The sequence below is a fragment of the Lissotriton helveticus genome, chromosome 1_2, assembly GCF_964261635.1.
Source record: "Lissotriton helveticus chromosome 1_2, aLisHel1.1, whole genome shotgun sequence".
Classification (NCBI taxonomy): Eukaryota; Metazoa; Chordata; class Amphibia; order Caudata; family Salamandridae; genus Lissotriton; species Lissotriton helveticus.
Window position 1 is genome coordinate 93,157,966 of NC_136058.1, and position 22,674 is coordinate 93,180,639.

General features: G+C 41.8%; 1 protein-coding gene across 4 annotated transcripts in view; it reads left to right on the forward strand.

Annotated features, from left to right (window-relative positions):
• Positions 1–22,674, forward strand: part of JAK1 (Janus kinase 1) — a 490,769-nt gene that overhangs the window by 231,204 nt on the left and 236,891 nt on the right. For all 4 annotated transcript variants that reach the window (XM_078669080.1, XM_078669071.1, XM_078669099.1 and 1 more), the window contains 4 exons: positions 6,878–7,076; positions 7,468–7,591; positions 11,249–11,402; positions 17,074–17,237. In XM_078669080.1, the coding sequence (XP_078525206.1) occupies positions 6,878–7,076; positions 7,468–7,591; positions 11,249–11,402; positions 17,074–17,237 (641 nt within the window). The remainder of the gene's footprint in view (positions 1–6,877; positions 7,077–7,467; positions 7,592–11,248; positions 11,403–17,073; positions 17,238–22,674) is intronic.

Below are 22,674 nucleotides of genomic sequence, written 5' to 3' on the forward strand. Positions count from 1 at the left end.
TTATTCCCCAGTATCCAGTAGTCCCAGATATTTCATCCCTATTGACAGCCATTGATTCTGAGGCAATATTCTTTACCGTAATCGACCTCAAGAACGCATTTTTCAGTGTTCCTATTCATCCAGACAGCCAGTACCTTTTCGGTTTTTGTTTAAATGGAAGGAGCTATAAATTCACACGAGCTCCTCAAGGTTTCACAGAAAGTCCTAGCATTTACAGTCAAGCACTTAAAAGACAACTAGACAACATTCACATGCCAGCTGACACTGCCCTGCTCCAGTATGTCGATGATCTACTGATCACAGCCCGTTCTGAACGTGCTTGCGAGCGAGCATCACTTACAGTCTTGTATTTCCTAGCCGAGATGGGGCACAAGCTGTCCCCTTCAAAGCTTCAATTCTGTGTCCAGCAAGTGATCTACTTAGGACACTTACTGTCCAAGTGGGGTAGGCAGTTGACACCCGACCGTATCCAGTTAATAGCGAGTCTTCCTCAGCCCAAGACACAGAAGGAGGTACGTGCTTTTATCGGCCTTACTTCTTATTGCAGACAATGGATTCCTCAGTATGCATTTCTAGCCAAGCCACTGATACAGTTAACGACACAGGAGGCAGCCGTATCGACTGTTCTCCCTTGGACATCTGAACATACACTTAGTTTCAATGAGTTAAAGAAAGCTTTATGCCAAGCTCCTGTTCTAGCTACACCGAACTACAGTAAGCCTTTTACACTTTTTGTCACAGAACGTGATGGTACAGCATTATCTGTTCTCACACAAGATCAAGCAGGACAGTACAAGCCCTGTGCTTATTTTTCGAGCACATTAGATCCTGTAGCCCAGGCTCTGCCTGCGTGCCTCAAGTCGGTTGCAGCCACAGCGCTAGCTATCAGACAAAGTGATTCCATAGTATTAGGACATTCCTTGACAGTACAAGTTCCACACTCCGTGGAAGTTCTTTTAAACCGAACACAGACTCAGCACTTGACAATTGCACGTTTGACAGGTTATGAACTGACACTGTTCCAGCCACACATAGGAATCAGACCCTGCAACGTTCTAAATCCTGCTACACTGTTACCGTCAGTTATTTCGAATCCTGCCACACATGACTGTGTGGAAGTTGTTAACACCATGACTAAGCCAAGACAAGATCTGACAGATGTTCCATTACCAGATCCCGACCTGACACTTTATGTGGATGGTTCATGTATGAGAACAAGTACAGGAGAACTAGTAGCCGCGTATGCAGTGACTACTGACACTGAAGTTATTGAAACACACCGTATTGACACCCTGTCTGCTCAAGCAGCAGAGCTAGTTGCTCTGACCCAAGCCTGCATACACGCCAAGAACCTGAAAGTTAATATTTACACAGATTCACGTTACGCATTCGGAGTTGTACACGACTTCGGAGTGCTCTGGCAGGAGAGAGGTTTCATGACTTCTCATGGAACCAAGATTCAGCATGGTCTCCTTATTCAAGCTCTGCTAGATGCCATACATTTACCGACATCTATTGCTATCATGAAATGCAAAGCACATACTAAAGTTACAGACATTATTTCTCAAGGTAATGATCTAGCAGATCGAACAGCCAAGCTTACAGCACAGACACCAGACATACCAGTTAACAAGACACCGACATCCACTCTAGAACAGACTACTTGTATGACAGTTAAGGACCCCACTCAAGATGTCATAGATATCCAGTTACATGCTACTCCTGAAGAAATCAAGAAATGGTCCGAACAAGGAGGGGTCCAGACAGATCAGGGATGGTTGACGAAGGGTAGAGCCACATGGTTTCTCCCCGACTCTATGGTTCAAGTCATTATCAATACCGCACATAGTCCAGCGCACTTAGGAGAAAAAGCCATGTTAGACAGTATCCAGAACGTTTGGTTTAACAAACATTTACGAGCTGCAGCCAAGCAGAAAGTCCGTACCTGTATGATATGTTGCCAGTTTAATCCAGGTAAAAGTGTCCCGGTGGAACAAGGTGGATTCCAGCCCCCTGACCACCCTTTTGAAGTCCTCCAGATGGATTATATTCAGATGGAGCGATGTCGAGGTTTCAAGTATGTCCTTGTAGTTGTATGCGCTTTGTCCAGGTGGACAGAAGCATATCCAGTTCCAGATTACACAGCCGCGACCACTGCCAAGCAGTTGGTTCGTGAATTCTTCCCCCGTTATGGACTCCCTAGGGTCGTATATTCTGATAACGGCCAGCCATTCTCATCTGAACTGATGAAACACGTTTCCCTTTTGTTAGGGTACCAGTGGAAGTTCCATTGTGTACGCCATCCAGAAGCAGCCGGTCTCGTAGAGAGACATAATCAAACCTTGAAAATCCGTATTGCCAAAATTTGTCAAGAAAAAGGTGTAGACTGGTTAGTTGCTCTGCCAGTCGCTCTGTTTTATATGCGCATGGTCGCACATTCCAGATCAGGTCTGTCCCCGTATGAGGTCGTCTTCGGCCGCCCTCCGAATATGTGGGGTACACCTAGACCCCGAAGTATTACAGATGTTTCCAGTAATATGCTGACAGATTACCTAGCTTCCTTGATGTCTGCCCTACACTCTTGTCGTTCACAGGTTGCCGCTGCATTTCCCGACAATACTGAAGTCAAGCCACACGAGATCCTTCCAGGCTCTTTTGTTCTCGTCAGGAATTTTGATCGTTCAAGTCCGCTGGAGCCTCGCTGGAAGGAACCAAAGTTGGTTCTCCTGACCACCCGTACTGCCGTCAAGTTGGAAGGCAGGAAGGGGTGGGTCCACCTGTCGCATGTAAAGACATTTCACGGACTCCGACCACGAACTATTTCCAAGAACTTTTCCAAGGATTTTAAGGACTGCCGAGATACTATTCTTAAGGACTGTCCCGCAAATGACATTGATTCAAAGCCTCCCCTGTTAGAGGAAACTCCGCAGCAGGAGTATAAAAAGAAATTAAGGTCTAGTAAATTAAGTTAGCCAGTTTAATTGTCTAAGTCCTCCCCTAGGTGAAACGGTTAAATAGGTATCTGACATGTATGAAATAGACCCCCATAGTGAGAGAGTCAGTCAAAACTCAATCCGATGTATTGTTTTTCTAAGTTTCATATTATTTTTCAGCCTGATGGTTACCTGCACGAGTTATGCATTTCATTTATGTTTTCCAATTCCTCATGTAAATAAGTCTTCTAATGCTACAGTAGAGCACACGTTTAGTGATCTGCCTCCTCATGAACTATCTTATCGTCTTGCGATGCGAAACAACTCATTTATCCGCATGTTACATTATTCACACCAGACCAGCAATGCCACCAATTGTTGGGTGTGTGGTCGACTCCCCCCTTTCCAGACACCGAAGGGAGTTCTGCCACTGTTTCCTTATCCATTCTCACATAACGGTTCATGTGGAGCATGGTCCACGTTAACGTCATCCTCAAATGATATGTCCTTTCTGAACAGTACATGTTTTCCAGACAAGCAAGGTCTTCCCCACAGAACAGGGTTAGATCTAGAAAATGAAGTTTACAATTTGGGTAATTATTCTTCGAATTTTATGGTCCTGAATGTTCAGTCTGATTCTACTCCAGACTTACCTGCTATGTCAGTACTACCAGTCAAAGGCGAATTATGTGTCAGAAATAATGGTTCCGTACATGTAGGACATAGTGATTGTACTACTATTGTCAAGTATAGTGACAGTGGGAAATCTATTTTCAAAGCTTCACGTCATTCTTATTTTGTTTGTGGTCAGACCGCATATGTTCGTCTGCCCCTCGACTGGGAGGGAACCTGTTACATTGCCTTCCTACTGCCACCAGTTTTTCTAGCCCCACCTGACTATCATAGGAACTCCCACCTAGTACATACTAGACACAAGAGAGACCTCCCGATTGTCGATTATACTGAAACTGCTCTAGAACAATATATAGATCTCAATAAAGGTTTCTTCCCCTACTTAGGTACTGTCGTGAATAGTAAATTGATACGTAGATTGACCAGAACCCTTGAAGTAGTAGTGACTGAATCTACTTCTGCTCTAGGTAACCTGACCGAAGAGCAATCTGCTATGAGAGTTGTCATGCTCCAAAATCGTCTCGTTCTTGACGTCATACTGGCCGATAGAGGAGGAGCATGTAGAGTCATTGGATCTAGTTGCTGCATTTTCATTCCTAATAACGCGCCGTCTGTTTATTCAGCTATAACCAGACTTCACAAAATTGCCCATCTGTTACACCAAAATCCAGGCACCTGGACATGGTCCGGTTGGTTCTGGAGTATAATTTCTGCCTGGGGATGGAAAGTATTGTCATTTCTAGGTATTGCAGTAGCGATCATATTCAGTTGCTGCCTCTGTATACAATGTGGCCCTGCGATTTGCGGCATTTGTGCTACCTCTTGTATTCCTAGTCCCAAGTCCCGTTCTAAATCCCGTTCCAAGAAAATCCGAGACGAGCAAATGATACTGTATGAAATGATAGATGGTATCATGAGAATGTGGAAAAGTAAATTTTGCCATGTTCTGTGTCCCTACGTGTTCCCCATCTTATGTTATATGTGCATGATTAATATGCATATATATTCCCCATGATCGATTAAAGACGCAATTACAATTGTGTCCATCTCTAGTATGCCAGTTCCAGTTCTCGTGAATACTACGAATATTAGGCCTATGTAAAGTTACGTTGCCACGTTTCTCAGTGTGCACGTTATTTCATTGAAAAGTCCCCGTTTCTAGGCCTCAAAAGGGCCCGGACACCAGATTCAGCTCCTGTCTTCTGAACCCTCGCTGAGGAGCGATACAGCCCCCACCTGTATTCCTGACCCTTCACTTACTTCCTGTCTCACAGTGCCCGGCTCGGCCTGGCTCTGCCTGCCAGTCTGCCAAGAGTATGTTATGATTCTAGTTATCAGGCCAGCCCTCCTCTTCTGCATTCCTAAGCTACTGAATCGCATCAATAATTTCCGTCATGGTCTAGCCTTTACGTCTCCATGTAAGAGAAATACTGCATTTAATGGTCATTTAATATTCCTCAACACGCACTACATGAAGAATAATGCATGCACCAGTCTTAGAATCTGTTAGCCTTTACCCTGATAACTTTTGGATTCTATCAACATGTTCTCTAAACATCAGATACTAGATAGTGTTTAGGTACATGTCGCTCTGACTCTCCAGACTTCAGTCTCTCCTTCTAGCGCAGAAGTCATAGCCCCCAGCTTCTCCTAGTAACACGTCATTGCCAGTGTGCGCGCACCAGTAGGTTAGAGGTCCCGGCTCCTTAGGTAGCCCCCTCCATATTTCCGCCCCATTTATGACATATTCTGTTACGTTTACATCACATGTCTATGTACACGCCTCCTGTTACACCTACTTTCACCCTTATCTTTCGCGACTGCTATTGACCACACCCACTGCTCCGCCTATTGTATGTACTGTAATGCAATTGTTTTAGTATATATACTTGTGCACTGTTATTAAAGAGCGAGCGCGCTCATCCCAGATCTTGTCCGTGCAGGTTGTCCTGTTCCTGTCCTTTATTCTGTATTAAACCTGCAAACTCCTACTACCTCGAATCTTGACTCTTATTTATTGAGCTATCTGTTATTGTTATATCTAGTCAAAAAGAGAGGTATTATTTATTTATTTACCACACCACTACACATAAATCTACTCTACTCCACATAAATCCACTCCACACCAAATAATTTCAATCTACTCAGTGCAACAGAATTCCATGCCACACCACACAATTCCACAAAACACTAGATAATCCCATGCTACTAAATTACACTCCACTAGAGTTAATGGGGTCACCCTGTTTCCCTCGGAACCTGGGTATAAATATATAAAGCTAAAGTTGGTTCCCTTGGGTAAGCACTGAAGAGCGTTTTAGAACCTTATTATTTCTTTAGACATACAATACGCATCAAATGTGAATATTTATCATGATTGACAAAAGCTAAATACAGCACACCTACAACATATCAAAAACATATGAATTTATTAATATTTTTTAGATTTTTTTTATCAATCACATAAAATTCACTTCAAAGTGCACCAACCAGTCTGCACCACAGCACTCTACTTTGTTTAACTCTGCACTAGTCTGCAACAATCTACTCTACACCACTCCACTGTATGCCACTACACTTTATGCCACCATGTTCTATGCCAATGCACTCTACACCACTATAATCCACTCTGCACCACTGTACTCTATACGACTGCACTTTTCACCGCTCCACTCTGCATCACTGCAATCTACGTCACTGCTCTCAATGACACTGTACTCTGCACCACTCCACTCTATGGCATGCCATCTATGGCACTCTGCACCGTTCTACTCTGCACCAGTCTACTCTATGCCGCTGTACTCTATGCCACTGCACTACTCCAGTCCATGCCACTCTAGTCTACTGCACTCTCCAGATTTTAGTTACTGCATCAGTTACTCCGTAATAAATAGCAAAACAATAATGACTGTTTCATAGCAGTTTATAAATAATACATTTGTTAAACCTACTATGCAACTACAGTGCTGTACACCACAACTAAAATGGACTAAACCGGTAGATCTCACAGAGGCCTTGCCAATGCTTGGTATAATTGCTTTGTTGGGCTCCTCAAAAGAAATAATGGCTTTTATTTTACTTTTACGCGTAGTAGAGCGCTCGTAAAACTGGGAGCAAAACCATGCACAGTGGAATCCTATTTGAAGAAATCTTGTTAACCACATCTAACATTTGTAATCTCAGTCCTTCCACATTTCCAGTAAATATTTGTAATTCCTATCTCTTCGTTGTATTCTCGAACTACGTAATAAATCACTGTTTGATAAAATTGATCTTTAAGTTTATAGACTTTTTTTGGCTTTTTTTAACAGGATATAAATGCATATGAAGACTGCAAGGCAATGGCTTTTTGTGCGAAAATGAGAAGCTCCAAGAAGCATGAATTGCTTTTGACGGCTCCGGACAAAGGGCTGGAAATAGTGTTTTATGTCGCCGAGAGATCGCCACTGACGTACAGTGCCGGGAAGTACACAGCGGAAGAGCTGTGTGTCGAGGCAGCCTCCGAGTGCAGTGAGTACAGGCGCGCACGCATGAGCGCAACTCGCTTCGCAGAGAATTTGGAAGTCTGTTCTTCTGTTTGCTGCATGTGTTGGTTCATTGTTGCATTCATCAACCTGAAAAATAAGTAGCTCTGCGGGTCCATTTTGGGCGTGCGCATTCAGGAAAAAAACATATGCACACATACATACCAAGTCCAGCAAAGAATAAATGAAATGGTGTCTCCATCCACTAGTTATGTTATTGAAATCTTTTCTATACTCTGTGAATTACAAAGCTTCACGCCTGCATTGAAAGTAATATAGATAAGAAATTGTTGCGTCCTGCCATGACTTCTTGTAAATGTGCAGTTTCTTGTGAGTGTCTTTGTTTTTGATTCAGGCGGTTATTTCTCTTTTCCTAGGTATATCTCCGTTGTGTCATAACCTGTTTGGCCTGTTTGATGAAACGGACAAGTTATGGTATGCGCCCAACCACGTGTTCAAAATAGATGACTACACTTCCCTCAGACTGCATTATCGCATGAGGTATGTGCAGAGGCCGCAAGCCCAGTATGCAGAACAAATGGTCCATAAAAATAGTCGTATAGTGTCTAGAAGGAGAAACAATTTCGGGGAAACCTGAAATTCGATTTAAAAAAAAGCCAAGAAACGTACAAGTGTGTTACAGTAAAATATTCCAATACATCTTCTTCAATTATCCGATGCAGCTTCATAATGAGTGAGCTGCCTTCCGCTCAGTGGTTGGATCCGAGCCACAAAATAGCTCATCTTCATGGATAAATCAAGACACTGCCTTGCCCTCCCCATGTCCTAATGCCAGGAAAAACTATTAAGTAGGAATCACATGCCTTTTTACACAAAATATATCGTTGCTTTACCTCTGTCATTCTCGTTACATTGTGCTAAAAATGTGGCATATTGCCACTAAAATATTGGCACAGCCTCCGGAAAATAAAAAAAGGCAGATATTTTGTAGATAGTTTGTCATTTCATCAAATTAAGAACGCAAGTGTGTTTCGAACCATATGTCAATATTAGTTTGCATTATAGCGAGACATAGGTTTGTTACATTTAAATATGTTCGCCTCTTTTGTCTCTTGAACTCCGCCATACTGACCCGGAAAATGTTAGGATTAAACTGTAACCAATATAGAATCTGTCAGTTTTAACATGTTAGTAAGGTTAACATTTCGAAATGTCTGTCCCTATTATAAGCAAACTGTATGTGAGAAAGTAGAACTGCACGCGGGTCTATTGCAGAGAAGACAGAACCATAGTACAATGCCTGGGGCGCGTGCTCAGCTTACCACGAGCCTGGAACGTTCCAGTACAAGCTAGCAGGATTTCAACATAGAATGGCGTCTAAGAAGATATCTCCCTGAGCTCCGCAATTGAAAATAACACAACATTATTTTGCCAAAGAAGTATATGGAAAAGTTCAACTCAAGTGCAGGAGTAATGTCTCTTTTGTGACAAAACGAATCCGTAATAGAAAGCAATCCAAAGTTCCAAATTATACGGTATTCCAGTCTTTAATGGTAATTTTCTTCAAGTAAATCAGTTTCCGTACAGCCACAGCCAACACGTGTTTCGTCTGATGCTTATCTTTGCATCATATGACTTCATCAGGGCTGCAACCCAAAAATAAAAATAAAATATAGACATCCACCAGTCTACAAACTGGTAACTAAATTACCCTTCACCAAATTCACCGAGAGGGAATGTGGTATAACGTGAGATCAGGTAGAGAGGCTCCAGAACACTCAGTTAAAAGAATTGTAAGAAAAACCACCCAAGTGGAAATTAAGTATAAGAGATATAATTTGAACCAAAATGTTCCCAAAAACAACTCAGTGTAAGAAAAAGGTACTATTACCTGGATCATAATCTAGACAATAAGTCTTTGTATTCCAATTCTGAGACAAGTAAGAAGTTACCTAGAATAGAAGTATACTATCCTGATCAATCTCAATGGTAAATAATATTAAAGTACAATTAAGCCATAACGCAGTCACATAAATTCACTAATTCCAGTCCAACTTGTCATGCTCGAATACAATTGTTTATCAAAGTACTATTCGGAAATTTCAACATTCATATTTCACCTTCCATCAACTGTGACTCTAATCTACATTGTCCTCAGTTAACCAATAACACGTAAACCTCCTCACCTCACTTCTTGCCTGTTAAGTCTTCTCTATGTGTAATATCTGAAACATCCACCGCGTTGGTATTAAATCCCACAATTAGGATACACGAGTACGTGTACCTGTAAAAGTAAATAAATACGAATCAGTAACGGTTTAACCAAGTACACCGCACCCCTCACCTCAATCGCGGCGCTCACCTGTCTTCTCGACACCGCGCTCCCGTATCTAATACCCGGCTTTCGCATTCGCGTTCTGTTCAGGCGCCATATTTAAACAGTAATTCATAAACAAAAAGTACGGACGCCATATTGTAATAGGGTAATATCTAATTTAACGTGTATTATCCTCTAAATGTCATATGTAAATATAACACTCAGTTTTTAAAGTAATTCCTCAGTCAGTACCTAACTGATAGCGTTATTTAAACGATTACCTGAATATGTAATATTACAATAGAGTCTCCATAAGGGATTATATTATTCACCAAATGGCCCCAATTTCCAACGTAACTGTATAGAACCTCTATACTGTATTTATATATTTACCTCTCTCACAATTTGAACTGTCAATTACACTCCGACATAGAGCCGTGACTAGTTAAGTCCTCTCTCTATTACATTAAAAAAAATACACCGCAATCCGCAAAGTTTAGTAGCGACTCAATGGACAGGAAGTTGTGACTATAGTTAAGTCTAATATCTCGTTCAGTAGTATTCAAAATTAATATATTGTTAATTATAATTGTTCCTTATATACTGTAAGATTATACTAAGACAAAAGGTGATGCCGGCAAAAAACGTAATCATAGCTCATTCGAACCGGCCACCTCAATTCCAAATGTCTTACTCTTGCCTGCAGAAGCCCTACTGCGACTCACTTGGCTGAGCACAACTATGTAAACTACATCACAGGAGAACCTTCTGATGTGTAGCCATGCCATGGGAATGAAGGCAGCACATGGGAAGAAGACAGATGTACAGCACAGGCCCAGCCTTTGAGTCTACCCATTGACTTTAAGGAGAAGCTAAATATTTCTTTCTCTGGCATAGGATATGGAAGTTGGGGTTTTGTTTGCTAGCCTCGAGTTCAATACGTTCATTTTTACATGGAATGTCTAGGTTATTGGGCTTAATGTTTGAATGATTTAAGATTCACTCATACTTGGATGAGAGCCCACATAGTGTTCCTACAAGAAACTCACATCATGAAACAAGAGACCAGACGATTTCACTGCAGGTGGGGTGGGGGACACTGGAAGCTTGAAGGAGTCTGGAGGCTAATATACCCAGGGAAAAGGGATTACTCCTTCTACTATTCAGTACACAACCTACATGTTGGAGTGTATTGCATTAGATGCTCAACTCCATAACATGCTGCTATTACAGACTCCGAATACTTAGGCAGGAAAATAATGCTCATAATCCATTACTCACAGAGCCGACATGGGGAAAGCTGCCACTCGCATTCTGACGTGGAGACATAATAGTGTTATGTTGATGTATTCGACATTTAGGGAATCCTGTGTAACATAGTATGTCAATACGTTCTTGAGAACAAGGACACCACCTCCAACCTATTGCTCGAGTGTTAAACCTTCAACGTGGTCAGCAGTCACTGTATTAAGTTGACTGTGGGATCAGGTAGAAGCTGGAGAGAGAACTAAATGCCCTGGACAGCCCACCCTGAGCCCATCACAATGATGATAACGGAACAAGTACATGCCACAGGATAGACGCATTACAAATTAATGGATGAGAAAGTCACAGCTACAAATACGCCCTCCAACCCTCACAGGTAGAATGTAATTTCAGTCTAGACTGACATTGACAAATCTGAATATTCACTTATCTACCACCAAGAAGAGGCCGCACTAATTTTGTTTAGCCTATTTATTTTTTCTTGTTTTGTTTCTGTTAATATATTGAACAATTAGTCACAATATGCATGCACAGAATCTGACTAAATGTGAAGAGGTAATATTCCAGTCGGTCATCTGGTGTCTCATGATGCTGTTGATTTCTTTTCTCTTAAGATTCTATTTTACAAACTGGCATGGAACAAGTGAAAGTGAGCCAGCTGTATGGAGACACTCTCCCAAAAAACATAAGAATAGTTATGACAAAAAGCGAGTACCCGACGGAACACCTCTACTTGATGCCAATTCATTACAGTATTTATTTGCACAGGTAAGCTATGCTAAGACACAAAAGACTAAAAAGATACTCAACATTTTTATTTATTGGTCATACTTTGCCTGAACCATTAAACATGAACACACTCTGTATCTTTTATGCAATAAAACATATCTGCAAATGTTTCCACTTTGTTCTGTTTAGTACTTTAAGGCAGTGGTTTTGAGCCTATTGACTTCTGTGGACCCCCCTATCAAATCATTACTGGAATTCAGGGACCCCCACCCAGGGCCTTATTAACAAAGGGACTTACGTGTAGTAAAGTTACGAGTGCCTGGTGTCTGCACTCGCTGTGAAATCTCCGCACTTGTGGTGGAATCCCTGCACTCAAGACTAAATCTCCTCATGGCGCACTGCAAAGAGTACACCATGTGGAGATTCCATACTCGTAACTTTATTACATGTAAAATCCTTTGTGAATCGGGCTATTGGTAATTTTTGAAAGCATTGGACACCCGACCTAAGAAATATCTACCATCTAAATGTCAAAACACTCCACAGAAATAAAATACAGAAACAAGTATGTATCAAACAAATTTACAAATATTGAAACATTTTATTTAATTCACAACCTATTGTAAAACAAGCAAAGTTTTAATTTCGGCTTTAAATTCTTGAAGACGAAGAGGTATGATAAACTCTCACAACTCCCTCTCTGTGTTCTGTAGAATGGTCTTCCCCCAGACCTTTTGCCTTTATGTTGTGTTTTTGCTCATTCATTTTGGTTGACCTTATGATTCTGAGTACTTTACCACAGCTAACCAGTACTGAGGTGCATGTACTCCTCCCCTAAACATGATGACATTGGTGTAAGTCTGATTTGCATACTTAATAGACTGCTAAGTCCCATGTAAAGTGGTAAACCATATACCCAGGGCCAGTACTTCAAATGCTACTAGTCGGCCTGCAGCACTAATTGTGCCACCCACATAAGTAGCCTTTCAAGCCTGTCTTAGGCCTGAAAATGCAGTGCCTGTGTGTGCAATTTACTGACACTTCGACTTGGCATTTACAATTTCTTGCCAAACCGTAAACTCCCCTTTTATTACATATAAGTCGCCCCTAAGGTAGGCCCTAAGTAACTCCCAGGGCAGGGTACCATGTAAGTAAAAGGTAGGACATAAGCGTTTATTCTTTATATGTCTTGGTACTTAGAAACCCCAAAATTCCTTTTTTCTCTGCTGTGAGGTCTACCCCTCTGATAGGCTAGCATTGGGAATTCCTTAATAAACGTTTAAGCTGTAATTCCTGATCAGAGAGGAGTAGCTTGTTCAGGTTTCATACTTTTGGAATGATAAATTGTCTTAACTGGAGAAGTTGTATTTAACATTACTGTTTTAGAAGTGCCACTTTTTTAAAGTGATCTATAAGCAACAATAAGATGCAAATACTGATACTCATTCACACTATCATTCAAACCTGATGACCACACTCTTTAATTGTTATGATCATTTCATGATTTATTGTCAAATTTTAAAGTTTTTTTCCTTTTTTGTCTTATTAATTTGCAAAATTAATTTTTCAAAAGACATTTGTTATTTACAATTTTAATTAATTGAATAAATACATCAATATCTACATCACAGGGAAAAACACTTACAATATGTTCAACTTTGAACAAAACATATGAATTTTACACATTACATATAAGACATCGTAGTGAAAAACATATCATAGCTCTTGTTCTGTGTAATAAAAATAATTTTGAAAATTAAACAATAATCCCTTCTTCACAATTGGAACAAGTTTATGCATGTATTCTGCAAGGGCAAATACCAAACAATGATCCTACTGGGCCCCAACCTAATTTCTTATAACACTGTGAATTAATTTATCAAATGAGCTACAGTGAAAGTACATAAATAAAACACTTGTTTGGTTTTGATAAAAAAAACCTTTTTGAAAGTGGACATTTCTCTGCACTTACTGCTCTGTGTACCTGACCTGTCTTCAATACACGTCTGGGGTGGGTGACAGCTACGCTTTTCCTCTAGACAGCTTCAACATGGGAAGGATAGTTGTGTCTGAGTTCCTATCTACATACATCTGATTTCTGATGGCCTTGCCTGGGTCGGATGCAAGTAATGGGCTAACTCTTTACTTGTATAGGCTGTATCCTGTCCCCACACGAAGAACTGATTACCCCCCACAGATAGCCAGGCAGACAGGACTGGGTTGAAAGGGATACTTGCATACTTCAGAGAGCTGTTTTGAAGTCACCCCCACATCAAATACACTCTTGGGTATAAGTACTGGGTTTCTGACTCAAATCAGAAACTACTAGAATTATAACTTAGCTCTGCCAGAAAAACTGTTGTGCTGCTTAAAGGACTCAACTGGACTGCCTATCTGGAAGGCCTGCTTTTCCGTTGTTTGCCCTGCTTCCTGCTGCTCTGCTGAAGGAGAGCTGGACTCCTTCCACATGATCTCCAAGGGCTTGTTGGCTTGCCTCCTGACTCAGGGATATCGAAGTCTCTGGCCCTGCTCCTGTGCTTTGGTCACTGGAAGTAGCTGTGATACTTAAAACACTGATTTTCCTGTATCTCCTGGCTGCATATAGCAGAACTGACGCATCGACCCGGTTGCGGGAGTAAAATCCGTGCATTGCATCGATACCAGCACTTTGCCTTCGGAGATCAACGCATCGTCCAGTGTATCACTGCTGCTGCAGCATGGTGAGATCGACACCCCCCTCCACCCCCCCCAATTGCATGTCAGAATCCGGTGCTTCGCACAATGCCTCTCAATTCTGACACCTGTCTTCGGAACTGATACATTGCCTTCACTTTGTGGAGAAGAGTGATGCATTCTGCACCTGTGGGCCTCGATATTGACGCATCTCGCTCAGTGGTGTAGCAATGGGGAGGGGCATCCTCCCCGCTCCTATCTGAGGCCGTCACTGGAATTGGCAGCACCCCAATACTGCCCCCTCCCTGCTCTTGGCTGCAACCGTCTTGGGATTCGCCAGCACAGCCTTCCTCCACCCTGCCACCCTTACATGCCACCCCCACGGACGGCAAACGCAGGGACCGTCACAGGCACCACTTTGTTCACTGGGCCCTGCGTGGGTCCTGTAGCCGGCCAGCGCACCATCGCGGTGGGTCCAAACTTTGACTTTGTCCTGATCCAGTGCGACCTAAAGGAACCTTTTTAGCGCTATTTATTTTTCTAAACCTGTGTAGAGTCTTTTTGTGGTGTATTCATTGTGTTCGAGTGTGTGTGTGTGTGTGTGTGTGTGTGTGTGTGTTGGTCTGTGTGTGTTGCACAAGTACTTTACACATTGCCTCTTTAGATAAGCCTGACTGCTCGGTGCCAAGCTACTGGAGGGTGAACACAGGTTATCTTTTAGTGCGTATCTAGCTTACCCTGACTAGAGTGGTGGTTCTTGTCTGGCCTGGGTGCATACCTCAGCCAACCTCAATCCCATTTCTAGCAGTCTTTTTTGCTCCTAATATATGCTCTGTTATTATTGGTGCATCATTTGAGGCCACCCATCCTCTTTTCTCTATTCTGTTTGCTGTGCTCTGCCTACTCTAACGAATCAGGCTGAGGTTACCCTCTTATTGTTTAGGCTCCAATTTCAAATTTATTTGCATTTACAAAATGTTTTACAATTTAACATTTTCAATTTTTCTTTTTGATTTATATATCTATACTACTATTATAAAGGAAGAACTTTGAGGCTTTGAGGCGGGTAAACTCGGGAACCACAGCGCCAATCCACACACCCGATACATCGTTGGAATCCTCAGGGTGTGCAGATGGACATAGGCTATATAAAGTTAAAAAATACGTTATATTTAAAAAATGTACATTATAAAAAAAGTAGTCCCCTCGAAGTAGCGCCGGCCGCGACCTGCAAGCTGACGTCAGGAGCAGGGGGAGGAGCGGCGTCCAGGAGCGGCGGACATGGCACGGGGGAGGAGTGGTGACGAGCGGCGAGGAGCGGTGGACTGAGGAGCGGCGGCTGAGGTAAGGCAGCGGGGGTCGAGGCAGGCGGGGGACGGGGTGATGTAAGGCTCCGAACTACCACGATCACGCTCATTAGTTTTACCTCAAACACAGCTCAGGAAGTTGAACTGCAGAGCGCCAGCATTTCAGCGTTTCAGCTTTAAGGGTCATTACGTTGACACGCGGGCTTTATGTTACCATGCTGGAATCTCGGCACGCAGAGCTCCGTCAAGGGTAAACCCCGCTCAAAGAGACCCCACAGGCAAAAGTGATCCGTCAACCCCGGAGCCGTGTTTAAATGTGCCCTCTTTTCGTGGTACTTTTCATGTGGACGGGGAAAGCAAACAGCCCGAAGCGCACTGCTGTGACTATCATATGTCGCCTTTTTAAGGCTCCGGGGGACAATGTCGGTGCAGGCGGGGGTCGGGGCAGGCGGGGGACGGAGCGGGCAGGGACGGGGAAAGCAACCAGCCCGAAGGAAAGCCTGGAAATCTGGTTCGGTTTATCCCCACTCTAAACACATGGAAATGGTAATTTCCAGGCGAAGGCTGGAGTAATAGCTGCAATACAGTGAGACGGTTTTACATTATAGTGCACTGCTGTGACTATCATATGTCGCTTTTTTAAGGCTACGGGGGACAATGTCGGGGCAGGCGGGGGTCGGGGCAGGCGGGGGCCCGAAATGCTGGACAATGTCGGGGCAGGCGGGGGTCGGGGAAGCCTGATTGCGCCCGGACAAGGTCGGGACGGGCTGCTAGTACTTTATAAATCTTAAAATTATTTAATTTTGTATTCAATGGCCAACCCCTAGGGATCCGAGAACCACAGGCTAAAACTACTGCTTTAAGATATGTAAGACTGTGCCTTTCTGTGATGCGAGGGCGCCTTGCCAGGCATAGTATTATTACAACCAAAAGACCTACCTATGCCATACATTCCATAAAACATTTTTCAAATATTGCCATTAGGCACATAAGTGAACGTTTATGGGTGTTTAAGCAACTCCAGCAACTTACAGAATGCCAACTTTTTTTATTTTCACAATGAGTTAAACCTAATTTAAGAGAGAGTTAGAAGTCATTTAAGAGAGGATGTTATATTGTACCCCGCTTCGCTATCGTTTTGAAGCATAGTATTTTGATTGTTCAGAAAGCAGCAGACAATTCTCTTGAATCTCATATATGCAATGAAATAAGCATGATGCTTAAAACCTTAACACATGTTACTTGGCAAATAAATATGCCAAACAGCGCATTATGCATTTGAATCTATGTTGGTTTTGAAGCTTAGTTTGTCCAACATGTGTAATATACATTGCAACTCTGCTCCAAGTTCATCTGTATTTCTCAGCAGTTTATTCCTTTCCCTTTTCTGGTTTGGGTAGTCACCCAAATGGGTTGTTCTCCACACCTTAACTTTGTATACTCCATGAGACAAACGTTTCTGGATAAATGTACAGTTTTAACATCTGACACTTTGCAGGAATATTTGCAAATGGTCACCTACTACTAGAGTCTAAAGTTCTCCATTTTATCAAGATAAAAAGAACTTGGTCATGTATTAGGGAAACATGGTGGCACACCAATGCAAAACCGCTGTTGTCTGTCAGTGTAAATGTTTCACTACATAACAGTTGAAAGAAATGTTCTAGAATATGTACTATTATTTTAATTCAAAATATTCAGATTTGTTACTCAATTTTTGTTTCTATTAGGGGCAATATGATTTGGTAAAAGGGCTGGCCCCTGTTCGAGACCCTAAAACTGACCAGGAAGTTCATGAGATTGAGAATGAGTGCCTTGGTATGGCTGTCCTTGCAATATCTTGTTATGCCATCGAAAAGAACATGTCCCTATTAGACCTTCCAAAGGAGATTAGGTAAGACAATTTTACTTATTCACGGCAGTACGGTTTGCAATAAATATTTAAGTTGGCTAACAAAATGCTGTGATCTTCATAGCGTCACTTTGCCCACCGGTAAGCAAGATTAAAATGGACATATTACTTATAGTTTGTCCAGTATCGTTGTAATTGTTGTGGAATCCCACATGCACATTTCAGTCTCAATCTAGTTATGATGCATTTTCCTTAAAATTATTTACATTAGAAATCTTTCCCAGAATGTAGCAATTTTCCTTACCCTGAAAAATGTGTTTTGCTGATCTCTCTGCCATTTTCACCTGTTGGCATTTGTTACCAGGCAAACAAGTTGAGGTTTCCGTTTCTAAGACAAGCTTTTGAGAGAAAACGTGACGTGGTGGAATATCCACAAATTAATTAGAAGGAGTAATAGGCCGTCCAAAAGATGACCACCTGTCCAGCTCTTGGCAAACTCTGTCAATGCTCAGAGGCTGACATTTGTACACCCAGTCACTTCCTGCCATATAGAAGAGAAATTTGGTTGGTGCTGAGTAGTACCAGTTGTTGTGTTTGCTGTATGTAGTTGCCAATACTTGTTAGGCTTTCTTTATCTTTTTGTCTGTGCGTTCATAATGGAAAGAGTTCTTGGTATGTCATTGTTCTGGGCTTCTATGATAAGCTTATCAGTTACTTTGGGATCCTTAAGCTGTTGCACTTGCTTGGGTTGCTCTCATTAAAGAACCTACTTGGAATTTAAATCTTATAACTGTGGAGATTATTAATTTCTACACTGGCCACATGCGGCTTTGAGAGCACCCCTTCATTTTTTATCAATGAACTACTATTTTCATTCATCTTGGATTCCACTTGGAGATTGGAATTCATACACAGTTTGATTTTCTACTCCTATTTCTACTATTGTTACTATTTGGATAGTAGTTTCATAGTGTATGGTGCTGCTGCCTACATTTCTTCAAGTGCATACGTCTGCAACTGCTGGCATCAGGATTTTCACCTCATTTCAGCGTGGAACATTTCTACGCATCAGTTATTGAGTGCGAGTGGTCCCACATTGAAACTTCCTAAATGTGCTTTCAAGAAAAGAGAGATTGAATACCTGGGTCACAGGGTCAACGAAAAAGGACTTTTCCTGAAGAATGATCTGGTGGAGGAAATACTTAAGTTGAGAAATCCTGAGAAGAGAGAGAATGTTCTTATTTTCTTGGGTGTGGTGGAATTCCATGCTAAATTTCTTCTCAATTTAGTGTCCAAGACTCTAAGCATGAGGAGTTTACACTAAAAGAGGTGTTAATTTTAAGTGGCGTGGGGATTGCCTGAAGGAATTTGATTGCGTCAAGGATGAATTGACCAATGTGGAAGGTCTCAGGAGTTTTGAGCCCTCTGGAGCCTGTGTTATTATGACGGATACTAGCACAAGTGGTCTGGGTGGAGTTTTGATGCAGTGGAATGGGAATGAGAGGAAACGTAAGCAAATTGCCTACTGTTCTACGTCTTTATGGGGTGCTGAAAAGTATTCCACCATTGAGAAGGAAGCTCTAAGTGTTTTTCTGTTTTTCAAGACATTTTAAAATTTCATTTGGGATAAAGAATTTGCTGTACACATATACCACAAGCCCCAGGTTGAAGTTTTTTTCTGTGAAAGGTTTAGACATGATCTACATGAGAATTTGTAAATGGGTGGTTGGGCTTCAGGGATATAACTCTAACGTGCACTGTGTTCCTGGACCTCAGAATATGGTTGCTGACTGTTTGTCTAGGATCAGTTCTAGTGTGTAGGATGGGTGTGATGTTGATTTGGACATGGTCAAGGTATGCACCGTTACCAGTGGATGTGGAGTGGCTTGAGGCAGTTGAAGGGGATTCTGTACTTCAACATGTCAAAAGGGCAATGTGTGAAGGTTGGAAGTATGAGATGAAGAGAGACAAGGATATTATTGGTCTCTGGAAAATAAGAGATTAGTTGTCATGTGATGATGGAGTGACTTTGAGGTGTTTCAGACTAGTAGTACCTGTGGCATTGAGAGAAAAAATTGTAGATCTTGGACATGAAGTGCATTGGGGAATGAACAAGGCTAAAGCCAAGATTAGTCTTCGTTAATGGTGGTCGGGAATGGAGCTGATGCTTGAAAGGAGAATCCGAGAGTGTTTGGATTGTCGTCATAGTGACCAAGTTAACAAAGTTAGTAATCTTCCCATGTGCAAAAGAGATTTTCCATCCAAACCTAGGGAGATGGTGGCTGTGGACATTGGTGGACCATTGCATGTAAAGGCAGGTTCCCAACTGTTTGTTGGTCCTACTTGACCAGTTCTCTAGGTGGGCTGAAATTGGAATTGTGAGCAGTATTGAGGCTGGGTGAATTGTTCAGTTCATGACTGATGTTTTCAGTTGTGAGGGTTTTCCCACCTCTATTCTATTGGACAATGAACCTCAATTTGTGTCTGCCGAAATGGGAGAATTTCTGTGTGAAAGATGAATTAAGCACAAAGTGGGCTCACTGTATCAATCCAGAAGGCAATGGTACTGTGGAAAATTTTAACAGGAATATTAAAGGGTGCATACAGTGGGAAATGAGGCCTAGTAGAAACTGGAAGGATGGCCTTAGGAATTTTCTACAGGCTCATAGGTTTTCTCCACACACCACCACAGGTGAGGTGCCTTTCGAAATGTTTAGAGGGAAAAATGCTAATACTTCTTCGCCTGGGTGGTCCAAGTGGGGTTCAATGAGTGGTGGAAATGATAAAGAATAGAGGAAGTGTTGCGAAGCAGAAATTGAATTATGATGTTAGCAAGGGTGTCAAATTGTTGGATGAGTTGGTAGGTGACCAAGTGTTGGTCAAGAGAAGCCTTATGTCCAATGTGGGTTCCAGATTCATGGGTCCATTCAAGGTCATGAAACTTTTCCGCAATGCTGTAAATTCGGAGGATGACCGGGTTTGGAATCTAAATAGAATTGTAAAGTACAGCAGATAATTATTGTATAGAGCTTATTTTAGTTTTATTTGTTTTGTGTTTTGTTTTATTTTGTGGAGGAAGAAGGTGTGTGGTATTTGCAATATGTAGTTGCCAATTCTTGTTAGGTTTTCTTTCTCTTCTTATCTGTGTGTTTATGATGCAAAGAATTCTTTAGTATGTCATTGTCTGGGCTTCTGTGATAATCTTATCAGTTGCTTTGGGATCCTTCAGCTGTTGCACTTACTTGGGGTGCTCTCATTAAAAGGCCTACTTGGAATTTGAATCCTATAACTGTGTAGACGTTATTAATTTCTTCACCAGCCTCTTTATTTTTTTAATTTAGATCTCTTTTATTGATCTTAAAGAAATAGGTACAATCAACAATATGAAAAGGCACATATACACTTCTTCAAGCAAAGTCATTGCAGAGCACAAGAAAAGAAAAACACATATTTAAAACATGTGAATCCTTTGTGTAAATACACTATGATTAATCATGTTAGAAGCACACCGTACAATCACTGATGTCTATGTGTGGGGAGAGAGGAGTTAAAATAATAGTGAATAGGAACATATCTTGTAAGGCTTCATTGGGGGGGTCATCATTACGTATGGGTTGCACAAATTCAGAGAGCAAAGTGGCCTATTGGGGCGCGATTGGTCTTTTGCGCTGACCACTCACATCCTCATAGCGGAGGGCATCCTCTTCTGCCATGCCCCATCTGCAGACCGCAGCAAACGAGGCCCCTAGCGGAGGGGCTGTCTGGGGACGCCAGTTTAAGGTACGAGTGCGCTTAGCAAGGAGTAGTGCCAGAAAGGTGAAACACAAGCCTATTTTGTGGGGCTTGTGTCCCTTAAAACTACTGTGTGATTTAATGACGACCAGAGCCCATGGTTAAGATTGTCGGTAGATATATTTGGAAAATCAGGGGACCCCTACAATTGCTAGGTTTGCTATACGTAGGGTACAAATATCTATGGAAAAATACAGGGCTATAGCAAACATTCAATTTAAATATGCCATCTCATTTTAGGTGAAAATATATATATATATATATATATATATATATATATATATATATATATATATATATATATATATATATATATATATATATATTCAAAACAATAGCGACCAAATGCACATGACTGAAGAACCAAAACAGTTTTTATGTAAAAATATATGTCTTTTATTTTATTTTAGTTTTTTAGCTTTATTTTTCATTCTTTAGTCTTCAGTATATTCAGTTGTTCAACATTCAAGTTCGTTATAATTTAGTACATTATTTCATGTTGATTTATATATACATACAGAGACACATAATAAAACAATAACAAAACGTTTTTTGTTGGAGGTCGATGTACTATTGAAGTAGGCAATGCGGTGGATTGGAGCTCCCAGTATGGCAATCAGTTGATATGACGCTGGTTAGGCTGGTGCTCTCCCAGGCTTCAGAATTGAGACCAGGAGGCACTCCCTAAGCAATGGTGGACGTTCTTTCGAAGTCAGAGATGCCTCAGCAACTAATCTGGATGCAAGTTGCGAGGAAAATGTGCTGTAAAATTCATGTGCTTTACCATCAAGGCCTGGGGTTTTGTTTCAGGAAAGATCTCTAAGGGCTTACAATAGTACTCTGTGTGAGTTTGGCGTCGAATACGCGCTTGTGTGTTATAGGAATGCTGGGAGTGTAATGTCTTCTAGAAAAGTAGTGCCGTTGATTCCTGCAGGAGGGGCCTAATACAAGGTAAAATAATAAGTGTAAAACTGATTTAGGATAGCCTCCTGGGAACGGATTGAAACACCTGTGCTGAAATGAGTTCGGTGATTGACACTGGGGTAGAGTCTTGGCGTACAAGCCAGACTAAGTTGACCCGACTTGTCATCCTCTTGGTGGGCCTTAGCCGCATGAGCCGTAAAATTGAAACGTCATAACCATTTTAAGAGTTCTGCATAGTCTGCTTAGCCTTAGTGAACTGTGAAAGCTTTTCTGGGTCCTGGTCTGCTTCCTTGCTCAATTGAGCAAGGCGCTTCACAACAGATTTTATTCCGATATTCAGGGTTCTCCGGACCTCACCACATGCTGTATGCAATGATCCTGTGTCACAGTTTTAAATGCGTCCCTTTTCACCGTCACCAAGGAGGTGGTGCCATGGTTTTCCACAAAGTAATGTTGAATATGATCACCCTGCTTTTTCTTGGAAACTAAATCATCAAGGCATTCGTTCTGGAAGTGCCAGGTTAGAACAGGTGATCTGAGAGGTGACCCACTGAGATCTATATAATGGGCATCATGGCCCGAGATTACGTGTCCTTGATAGTTGGAGCCACGCACAAGGGGAGTCAATGACTCTGCATACAAGAAGTGGTTCAGTCGTACATCGAGCCCATGTGGCGGGGAATAGAATGAGTATAGTCAAAGGATAGGATTATGTGTGCGCCAGGTGCTTAGGAGAGACCCCTGTTGCGTCAGGTACGTAATT